Source organism: Phacochoerus africanus, chromosome 6 (genome assembly GCF_016906955.1).
Source record: "Phacochoerus africanus isolate WHEZ1 chromosome 6, ROS_Pafr_v1, whole genome shotgun sequence".
Lineage (NCBI taxonomy): Eukaryota > Metazoa > Chordata > Mammalia > Artiodactyla > Suidae > Phacochoerus > Phacochoerus africanus.
The window spans coordinates 92,296,542-92,307,896 of record NC_062549.1 but is presented as its reverse complement, the minus strand read 5'-3'; the positions used below and the strand labels follow the sequence as shown (position 1 = coordinate 92,307,896).

Below are 11,355 nucleotides of genomic sequence, written 5' to 3'. Positions count from 1 at the left end.
TAAGGCTGCACCTGCTTTTGACAATGATGGATCCTTAACTCACTGAGTGGGGCCAGGGATCAAACTCACATCCACACAGATGCTATATTGGGTTCTAAACCCGCTGAGCCACAGCAGGAACTCCTCGTAAGAGTTTATTTTGTGTATAAAATCTGTTCACAAAATGGGAACTTTCAAATTCAAAGACTAATATGAAACTCGGGGGAATGAAGTTATAGAATGATTTACAAAATGGAAATGAGGAAGTTATTAATCTTTTCAACAATTTGTTGTTACAGTGGAGGTTTCTAAATGGTAGAGGATTGGTTAAAAGGGATTATCATGTTCCCACTTTTAAGAAGATGACTTATATCTCTTAAATGATTGTAGGAGTCCTTTACAAAAAACAACCTAGCTGGAGTTTCACTTGCATTCATGAAATAAGCTAGATTTAATTTTTTTACATGGCACTTATGTAAATATATAAAATTTATTTTTATTAGGGTATAGTTGATTTACAGTGTTGTGTTCATTTCTGCTGTACAGCATAATGACCCCATCATACATTTATATACATTCTTTTTCTCTATTTTCCATCATGTTCTATCACAAGAGATTTGTTATAGTTCCTTGCGCTGTACAGCAGGTCCTCATTGCTTATCCATTCTAAATGTAATAGTTTGCATCTACCAACCCCAAATCTATCCCAGTCTATCCCACTCCCTCTCCTCTCCCCGCCTGGAAACCACAAGTCTGTTCTCTATGTTTGTGAGTCTGTTTCCGTTTTGTAGATAAGTTCATTTGTATGGCTTATATATTTTTTGTCTGCTCAGGGAATTCTCAAATTCAGGCTCCATTTGTATTTAATTTTAGTAATCTTTAGATACAGTGACCACCACTCAGCCTGTATAGGATTGCACACAGTAGTGGCTCTCAGGCAACTATTAGATGTGAGCTCCCTTTGGGCAGCTGCCTTGTATTTCAGTGAAAGGTCCTCTGTTGGCCTCAGGTCTGCAGAAATGTTATCTTTGGATCCAAGATGTGTATCTTTGCTTTGGGGGTAGATTTTAGGACATTTCTCTATTTATTGTTGAGGGAACTGGGGGGTACCAGAGATAAATTTTCACCTTTTATTTTCTACTCTTGCACTCTACTTTTCACTAATAAAGGCAGGACCTCATCTTCTGAGCCTCTTGATTAGGGTAATTGGGATTTTGATATATTCGTTTTCACTCAGGCTTTTGTTTTGGAGGCATGGGCCACTGGGAGAGGAGCCTTCCTAGTTTTAGTGGTGGAAGGGCGGCTGTAAAAATTTAGTTCTGAGCGCCCCTTTTCCTGGCCCCCATCTTCACATCCTAGTGAGTGTTTTAGTGCCTCCAGCCAAGTTTGCAGCCAAGCAGGAGTTAGTAATGGTGATAGCAATGATGGTATGAGGAGCACAAGGGCACTTTTTCAGGGTATGGCTCCCAGAAATGGGGCCGTGGTTCTCAGGATCTACCTTTCTCAAGTGCTTTTTGATCCTCAGAGCCTGTCTCTCTGTGAAAGTACATCACAGTCTCGTGGATACTTGCATTTGATCCATTTGGTGTTCTCTCTGAGGCTAACTGTATTATTTTTCCCGTTGTCACCATGTCACCATCAACACTGTATTTGCTATGTGGGAGAATTAATCTACTCATTATGCTTGCATGTGCCAAGTTCTTAAAATGTCCTCTTGCCAGTGGATCTAACGTACATCAAATACACTGGATTGAGGGTGTCCTACTCCAAACCTACGGCTTACAAAGAAAAAAAAATGATGAAATGTAATGATGCAAAGGCAGATAATGCTGTGTCTCTGCTGTCATCTGCGGCTGTTACACACAAAATGGATTAGATTAGATTATGTGTGGGATTCTGGGAATATCGTTCAAACTTGGTTTGGAACTTGGAGAGTTATTCTGGATTTCACAATTAGGCAGTAATGATCATGGACAAAAGCTACTCTTAACACTGTTAATGATTTATTTCCAGGAATAAAGGATGTTAACATTACTCATTTTGCCATTTCTTATCTATGTAAATAGGACGTTTTAGTGAAAACCTCTTACACTTGAGGTCATTTACTCTCACATTTCTGCTAGATGCTACATATCTATGCAAATTGGGTGTTTTTTTCCCAAATGGAGGAAATCTAAGAATTACCCTTAAAGCTGACAGATTGATTAGAATCCAAATATTTCACTCAGTGAATGCTAAATATACTGTTCAAACTTGCCAACCACACACAAAGAGAAGATTGCAGATGACATCTTAGGACAAACATCTCTGAACTTTTGGTGAAAAAGTGCCACTGTAAAACTTCTGTCTCTCCTAGGCAGCCGCAGCTCCTATGCAATCCCTAGCCTGGGAACTTTCATATGCTGTGGTTGTGGCCCTCAAAAGAAAGAAAAAAATCTCTATGTCGAGGGCAGAAGTGGAAATGAAAGGCGGAGTGGGAGCCCAGAACTGTGGGAGACATAGTGGCTGGGATGTGCAGTGTGGGTGAGGAAGAGATTTGTCAGCTGGAAGAGAGAGGAAGTCAGTATAGAGTACTGAGAAAATGCTTTGCTGAAATTAGAGATCAGACGCCAGCTCTGAGAGTCAGAAGTTTTACAGTGACATGCTGCTTCTGCTACTTCTATTGCTGGCAGTTATCATCCCAGGGGGTGACAGTGAAGATGGTAAGAGTAACTTTGGCAGCTCCCAGCATGGGAGCAGGGGGTCTGGATAAAGGTAGGCTGTACCCATTACTAAGGGTCTGGGCTCTCCTGTCTCCAGCCCTCTTCTCCCATTCAGGAGATTGGGGATGGAGCTAGAAGCCTTGGGGCAGATAAATGTCCCAGGCGGGATGTTGCTGTTCAGACTCTGGGTTCTTTCTCATTCCATCCTGATTCTCTCTTTTTCCTCACCCATTTTAATCTTTCTACTACCTACAGCTGTCCAGGGGCCAACTTCTTACCATGTCATCCAGATTTCGACCTATGCCAATAGCACCTGGGCACAAAACCAAGGCTCAGGCTGGTTGGGTGACTTGCAGATTCATGGCTGGGACAGTGACTCAGGCACTGCCATTTTCCTGAAGTCCTGGTCCAAGGGCAACTTCAGCGATGAGGAGGTGACTGAAGTTGTGGACCTCTTCCGAGTCTACTTCATTGGATTCACTCGTGAAGTGCAGGACAAAGCCAAGGAATTCCAGTTAGAATGTGAGTAGAGGAGTTCCCGTCGTGGCGCAGTGGCTAACGAATCCGACTAGGAACCATGAGGTTGCGGGTTCGGTCCCTGCCCTTGCTCAGTGGGTTAAGGATCCGGCGTTGCTGTGAGCTGTGGTGTAGGTTGCAGATGCGGCTCGGATCTTGTGTTGGTGTGGCTCTGGCGTAGGCCAGTGGCTACAGCTCCGATTAGACCCCTAGCCTGGGAACCTCCATATGCCATGGGAGTGGCCCAAAGAAATAGCAAAAAGACAAAAAAAAAAAAAAAAGAATGTGAGTAGAGTAGTTCCTGCCATGGCGCGTGAAAACGAATCCGACTAGGGACCGTGAAGTTGCGGGTTCGATCCCTGGCCTCACTCAGTGGGTTAAGGATCTGGCATTGCTGTGAGCTGTGGTGTAGGTCGCAGATGCGGCTTGGATCTGACATTGCTGTGGCTGCGGCTGTGGGTGGCAGTTGTAGCTCCGATTAGACCCCTAGCCTGGGAACCTCCATATGCTGTGGGTGTGGCCATAAAAAGACAAAAAAAAAAAAAAAGAAAAAGAAAAAGAAAAGAAAAGAAAAAAGAATGTGAGTAGAGTCCTCTGATCTGGGGTGATTCTCAAGTACTTTTCTCTCTCTCTTGGTTCCAGCTATTCCTTCCTCTGCTCTTGGTCCCCTCCCTCCTACGTCACCAAACTGCATGTGCACACACTTCTCCTGAGTGGTCCCCAACTCTGACTCCACACCTCCACCAAGTTCTAGATTATTCCTGTTTTTTGGACTTTTGTGTGATAGAGGTTCTCCTTAGTAACCATCTCCTGGTTTATTCGTGCTTAACTTGCTTTACTTAAACTTGAAGAAAGAACTCCTCACTTCTGTTGCCAAAAGTGGGGTCCATCTTCTCTCCAGTCTAAAGCCAGTAAAGAAGCAAGGTTAGTGGAAAAGTTTGCTTTATTTTGGATTCTGGGGCTTGGGGGAAGTATGGATTCCTGTCCAAGTCCGAATCCTCCCACCGACACCCAGTGGGCCAGACCTCTGAAAGGTGGAGGGAAGGCGTACAGGCAGAAACAGCAGTCAGCTCTGACAGTCATCTGGAAATTGGTCATGTGGTAGGTAGTCAGATCAGCATCATATTGATTATGGCAAGTAGTTATTCTTTAGTTTCAGGGTCATTTTCCCCCATTTCTTTAAGGCCAGTTCTTGGAATCATGGCTGCTTATGTCATGGCTACAGTTTGGTCATCATGTAGTTAACTTCTTTCGCCTGGTGGGGGTTTCAGCACCTACAGGAGACAGCTCACAGGATATGGCCCAGAATATTATCTATAGCCCTTGAGGAGGAACTAAAAGTCCCTGATTTTGCTTAGTGACTAAACTATATTACTATTGGGTCTTGCTTGACTATTTTCTTTTGCTTCTGTATTTTCTCATTTATCTGATTAAGAATTGTTCTTTGGCTAAAGTTTTTCTACAGACAAAAGGCAGGCAGAGGATATGGTGGGGGAAGGACCGCGAGGTCCTGCTTGGTTTCACTCCTACCCTATGCCTGAACGAACTGACTGTGACTTCCTCCTCCTCCAGTCCACCTCCTCATGTGCCTGATCCTTTCTCCCAGCGTGATTCTCCCATTCACCCTGGAATGCTGCACTCCTGACTCCAGCACACCTTACCCTTTCCTCCTCTTGCCTACTGTACATCCCTACAACAGCCATCTCCACCGTTTATGACATGCACACATCTCCCCAATCTCCTTCTTTGTGAAAAGTCTCTGAATACCGCAATTGGTTTGGGGTCATCATTCCACATTTCAGAACTTTGTCTCCACAGAATCCCAAATCCTGGATCCTGGAGTTCCTGTCATGGTGCAGCAGAAATGAATCTGACTAGGAACCCAGAGGTTGCAGGTTCGATCCCTGGCCTCGCTCAGTGGGTTAAAGATCCAGTGTTGCTGTGAGCTGTGGTGTAGGCCACAGACATGGCTCGGATCCTGCCATGGATGTGGCTGTGGCTGTGGCTGTGGCTGTGGCTGACAGCTATAGCTCCGATTGGACCCCTAGCCTAGGAACCTCCATATGCTGCGAGTGCAGCCTTAAAAAAGGCCACAAACAAACAAACAAACAAAAACAACCTACATCCTTTCCCCACCCCTTTCTTTCTTGTTTGCTTTTTAATCACATTGTCTCTGTTTTCTTTCTATCCAGACCCCTTTGTGATCCAGGGTACAGCAGGCTGTGAACTGCATCCTGGAAAGGCCATAAGTAGCTTCTTGAGGGGAGCTTTAGGAGGACTGGATTTTGTGAGCCTCAAGAATAATTTATGTGTGCCTGCCCCAGAGGGAGGCAGCAAGGCCCAGCAATTCTGTGCACTCATCATTCAGTACCAAGGCATCTTGGATATCATTGAGACACTCCTCTCAGAAACCTGTCCTCGATATCTCTTGGGTGTCCTTGATGCAGGGAAGGCAGAACTACAGAGGCAAGGTTAGTCCTGTTTTTCTCCCTAAGATTTTTCTATTTCACTTCCCACCACCTTCTTTAAACTTGGGGTAGGTGGTCCCTAAGAAGAGAGGGGCATGTCAATCAATTATTTGATTGCCACAGGAGTGGAAGGGTCACTGTTCAATCCTGTGGGTTTCTGAGTCCTTATGCCCTAGACTAGAGTCATAATCTGACACTCTCACTGCCCCTTCCTGCCCCAGTGAAGCCTGAAGCGTGGCTGTCCAGTGGCCCCACTCCTGGACCTGGCCGTCTGCTGCTCGTCTGCCACGTCTCAGGATTCTACCCCAAACCGGTGTGGGTGATGTGGATGCGGGGTGAGCAGGAGCAGCCTGGCACTCAGCGAGGTGACATCCTGCCCCATGCAGACGGGACGTGGTATCTCCGAGTAACCCTGGATGTGGTGGCTGGGGAGGCATCTGGCTTGAGTTGCCGAGTGAAGCATAGCAGCCTAGGAGACCAGGACATCATCCTTTACTGGGGTGAGAAAGAACTGGGAATGGGAAGAAATGGTCCTCAAGCAGGAGGCAGTGGGGAAGGGGTGGGATTTGATGGAAGAGAGGAGTGGAGAGGAGAGGAGTGGAGAGAGTTCTAGAAATCCAGTCCCAAGAGGAATAAAAATAGGTTATCTAAGGTATAGAAGAGCTAAGGATGAAGGACAGGAGGGAGAGGCAAAGGGTGGATGTGAGTATATAATGTCTGGGAACACGAGAGAGGAATCAGAGATGCTCGTGCATCAGAAGCGGTTTATGGTGGTGCTAACGTTCAGGTGGCAGGAAAGGCCAGGAGAACGAGAGAACGGGTTTGAAGTGACATGTCCTCTTCTAATTGCCAGGACACCCCACCTCCATCACCTTGATAGTTTTGGCCATAATAGTGCCCTTCTTGATCCTTTTAATATGTCTTGCATTATGGTATTGGAGGCGCTGGTGAGTTTTCATTTTTAATCTTTTTTTTCTGTCCATCCCCTCACTCCTCTTTTCTGTTTTACCTATCACATCCATTTTAAACCCCAATTATTTCCACCAGACCTTGCCCCTTCCTTCCTAACTTCCTTCTGTATGTAAATCTTTTTCCTTTTTTTCTTTTTGCCTTTTCTAGAGCCGTTCCCGAGGCATATGGAGGTTCCCAGGCTAGGGGTCCAATCGGAGCTGTAGCCGCCAGCCTATGCCACAGCCACAGCAATGCGGGATCCGAGCCGCGTCTGTGACCTTCACCATAGCTCTTGGCAACTGGATCCTTAACCCACTGAGCGAGGCCAGGGATCGAACCTGCAACCTCGTGGTTCCTAGTCAGATTCGTTAACCACTGGGCCATGATGGGAACTCCACTTTTTTTTCAAAATTGTAGTAAAATATACACGAGGTAAGGAGTTCTCATAATGGCTCAATGGTTAGCGAACAAAGCTAGCATCCATGAGGACGTGGGTTTGCTCCCTGGCCTCACTTGGTGGGTTAGGGATCTGGTGTTGCTGTGAGCTGTGGTGTAGGTTGAAGATGTGGCTCAGATCCCGAGTTGCTGTGGCTCTGGCCTAAGCTGGCATCTACACTTCCTACTTGACCCCTAGCCTGGGAACCTCCTTATGTTGAGGGTGCAGCCCTAAAATGCAATATAAACATATATATATATATATGATAAAATTTAACCAAGTGAGCCATTTTAAAATTTATAGTTTAGTAAAGTACATTGACTTTTTTGTGCAACCAATCTCTAGAACTCTTTTTATCTTGGAAAAACTAAGACTCTCTACCCGTTAAACCACCCCTCTCCCCCAGTCCTTGCTCCCTCAGGCCCAGACAACCATCATTCTACTAGAAAGTTCAATGTAGTCAGTGAATTTGACTCCTCTAGGGCCTTGAATAAGTGGAATCATCAGTGTTTGTCTTTTTGTGACTGGCTGATTCTACCTCTCTTAAAGTCCTCATAATTCATTTAGTGTGTATTAGACATTCTTTCCTTTTTAGGGCTGTTTTGTTCATTCATTTGTTATTGGACACTTGTGTTGATTCTACCTTTTGGCTATTTTATTTATTTATTTATTTCTATTTTTATTTTTTTTTGTCTTTTCTAGGGCCACTCCCACGGCATATGGAGGTTCCCAGGCTAGGGGTCTAATCAGAGCTGTAGCCGCCGGTGTACACCAGAGGCACAGCAATGCAGGATCTGAGCTGCATCTGCAACCTACATCACAGCTCATGGCAATGCTGGATCCTCAACCCACTGAGCGAGGCCAAGGATCGAACCTGCAACCTCATGGTCCCTAGTCGGATTCATTAACCACTGAGCCATGATGGGAACTCCAACTTTTTGGCCCTTTTAAATAATGTTGCTCTGAATGGGTGTACAAATATCTCTTATGTGGAACAAATTTTTTTTTTGTTTGTGTTCTTAACAGGTCATATCAGAGTGTCTTGTGAGCTCTCACCCTGTCTCCTTTTCCAGGATCCCAGAAACTCAAGCTGTCATCACAGAAATCAATCTTAACATGTTTCATCAAATAATCACCATATTTAATCAAATCAAATTCCTAGAGACTGTGAGAGAAATGATAATTCATATGCTAGCAGAAAAATAATTGAAAATTGCACATTTATTATAAGGAGATATCAATCATAGGGTCCACTTGGATTTCATGGATGTCAGATGTGAGAAAGAATGTTCCTTGGAATAAATGAAATAATGTAAAGACTTACTGGTGATGTCCCCTTGGCTTCTTATTTTAAAACTTTATTTTCTGCTTCTGCTGAAGTATCTCTTCTCAAAGTGAGCTAACTATAATTGTGTTGAGATGGTTGTATTTGCCAAGATTCTGACTATCTTTATCGTAATTTCTGTCTCTGCCTGGAGGATTTTCCTTGAGAAGCTGAGATGCTTCTTTCTCGAGGAAACATACTTAGTGCTACAAGGGGAATAATCTTCATTTGACTAGTGCCATGCAGAGATCCACTTAACTGTGTACCCACTACATGGCAGTTATTTTTGTTTTTCTTTTCCTTCTACTTATAACTTCCTTGGAAGAAAGGCTTGCTCTAAGTGGATTCTGGCAAGATCTCTTACTTGCACATATATTTATTTAGTAAAAGAATCTCAGTTGATAAAATTGCCTCATTAATGGTCTTTTCCCCCAAATCATCTCCTTTCTTTTTTCCTCTCTGATTGATATTCCGGACTTTCCTACTAAAATATTCTCACATGGCAAAAATATCATACTCTTGTTGTCTCTGCCCTGATCTCCTCTGGAGAAAACCCCTTGAGCTCATATTATAATTATCATTTATGTAAAAAGATTCATCAGAAAATGATCCTTGGAGTTCCCACTGTGGCACAAAAGGGTTGATGGCATTTCTGGAGGGCTGGGATGCAGGTTCGATCCCCGGCCCGGCACAGTGGGTTAAGGATTCAGCATTGCCACAGCTGTGGTGTAGGTTGCAACTGTGGCTTGGATCTGATCACTGGCCTGGGAACTCAGTAGATTGCAGGGAAGAAAAAAAAATCCCATTTCTCATTTTTTAGTGAGAATCAGTGAGAGGCAGGATGGGTAATACTGAATTTGGGTTGTTAAGTAGTCAAGCAAAAGAGCCCAAGAGGGCTTTTCTTGCTCTCAAGGACTTTGATATTTGTGCTTTACCATTCCAGTTATAGCTTTGGCTTTTTGGCTTTTGTTTGCATTTATTCATTCTTTTGCTTATTCCATAGTTTTCAAGGAACTTCTTTAAAAAAAAAAATCCGAGCTCAATTAATTAAAATAGCAGGAAGCTAAGAGGAGGACAATTCTCGTGCATTTTTTGTAGGACTTAGGGAGGTCAGAGCAAACAGAAGTTTTGGAGAAGCCAGGGCTCCTAGAAACAGTTCTGTCATCTGCACCTGGACATTTTATGGACTTTCGGATTTGGATGGGATAGGAAATGACTGAAAACCTATTTTTTTTTTCCTCCTCTCCATTAGCATAGCTGGTTATTTCTCCAGGATGCATTAAACTCTAGCTCATCTTAATGAGTCAGCATGTGCTTCACTGTACCCTCAGCTCCAGGCCAGGGCCCTCATCAGTGTGTTTCTTGGAGAGTGGACTCTGAACCACCAGCAGCAGTAGTTCCTGTGAACTTGGTAGAAGAAGACATTTCAGGCCTCACTCTAGACCTATTGAATCAGAAAATCCCAGAATGCAAACCAGAATGCTGTGTTTTAACAAGCCACTTAGGTTATTTGGATGCACATTTAAGATTAAGAACCCCTTGTCTCAGGATTTCTCAAGCTTTGCAACATTGATATTTGGGGCTGAATACTTCTTTGCTATGGAGGGTTGTCCAGTGCTTTGTAGCATTTTTAGCAGCATCCCATGGCCTGTACTCACTAAATGCTGGTAGCACCTCTTCAGGTATAATGGAATATATCTTCATTCAAAAATATCCTCTAGGTGTACAATAGACCCCAGATTAGAACCAAGTTCTAAGATAATGAACAGTTTCTGGCCTCCTAGCCTGCCACTTAGTTGGAATAGGGATGATCCAAACTAACTGGAGCCTATAGTTCATATCTAGTGATTGAGAAGGAGGGACTCTGTCTTTGTTTGGATGGTACAATGGCTTCAAAGCTCAAAGCTGCTGTAGAATTTTGTTTCATAGGTAAAGCTGACCCAGAAATGAAGATCACAAATAGAACAGATTTATGACAGAGCCAAAGACCAGATCTAGAGACTGCCCTCCTACTAGGTATTTTAATTTTATGAGCCCCCAAATTTCATTTTCCTTATAGAAAAACTGACTTAGAAATTTTATTTGCTTAATTTTTTTTCTTTTTGTCTGTTAGGGGCGTACTCAGTGCATATGGAGGTTCCCAGGCTAGGGATGGAAAGCTTCCCAAGATAGGGGTGGAATCAGAGCTGTAGCCATCGGCCTACGCCACAGCCACAGCAACACAGGATCCCTAACCCACCGAGTGGGGTCAGGGATTGAACCTGTGTCCTCATAGATGCTAGTCAGATTCATTTCCGCTGAGCCAGGACAGGAACTCCTAAAATTTCTGGTATTACTGTGCTTTCTGATGTCTTGCAACAGCCTTTTCATATTCTTCTTACATCCTTCCTCTGATAACTTTTTTTTTTTTTTTTTGGTCTTTTTGCTATTTCTTGGGCCGCTCCCACGGCATATGGAGGTTCCCAGGCTAGGGGTTGAATCGGAGCTGTAGCCACTGGCCTACGCCAGAGCCACAGCAACACAGGATCCGAGCCGCATCTGCAACCTACACCACAGCTCACGGCAACGCCGGATCGTTAACCCACTGAGCAAGGGCAGGGACCGAACCGCAACCTCATGGTTCCTAGTCGGATTCGTTAACCACTGCGCCACGACGGGAACTCCTACTGTGCATTCTTGAGATGACAAAGAGTCTTACATTTTTCTTTTCTTTTAATGTTGTGAGTCATACTTAATGATCCTCAAATGATAAAACAAATTGTGTTTCTGTAGTTTGTCTGTCTTGTTCATAAAGTATTATGTGGATTCAGTTTGCTGATATTTTGTTTACAGTGCTTTTTAAAATTCTTATAATTTCCTTGTTAGATATTGGTAATGAGTAATTTTTGCCTCATGAAACAAATCAAGAAATTTTTTCTTCTGTTTTTATTCTCAGGGATGGTCTCTGTTTTATGTATATATAAAATATATATTTAAAAT

General features: G+C 43.7%; 1 protein-coding gene across 1 annotated transcript; it reads left to right on the top strand.

Moving 5' to 3' along the window:
- The first annotated feature begins 2,530 nt into the window (after positions 1-2,530).
- On the top strand, positions 2,531-8,375 carry LOC125129489 (T-cell surface glycoprotein CD1b-1-like). The gene is made up of 6 exons (XM_047784225.1): positions 2,531-2,681; positions 2,937-3,203; positions 5,390-5,668; positions 5,887-6,165; positions 6,519-6,612; positions 8,079-8,375. The coding sequence occupies exons 1-6, from the start codon at positions 2,621-2,623 to the stop codon at positions 8,098-8,100; spliced, it is 1,002 nt and encodes a 333-aa protein (XP_047640181.1). The 5' UTR covers positions 2,531-2,620; the 3' UTR covers positions 8,101-8,375.
- The last annotated feature ends 2,980 nt before the right edge of the window (positions 8,376-11,355 follow it).

Coding starts and splice junctions, on each gene's coding strand:
- LOC125129489 (XM_047784225.1), top strand. CDS start 2,621: ATGCTGCTTCTGCTACTTCTATTGCTGGCAGTTATCATCCCAGGGGGT. Junction 2,682..2,936: donor AGGGGGTGACAGTGAAGATG/GTAAGAGTAACT, acceptor TACTACCTACAG/CTGTCCAGGGGCCAACTTCT. Junction 3,204..5,389: donor CAAGGAATTCCAGTTAGAAT/GTGAGTAGAGGA, acceptor CTTTCTATCCAG/ACCCCTTTGTGATCCAGGGT.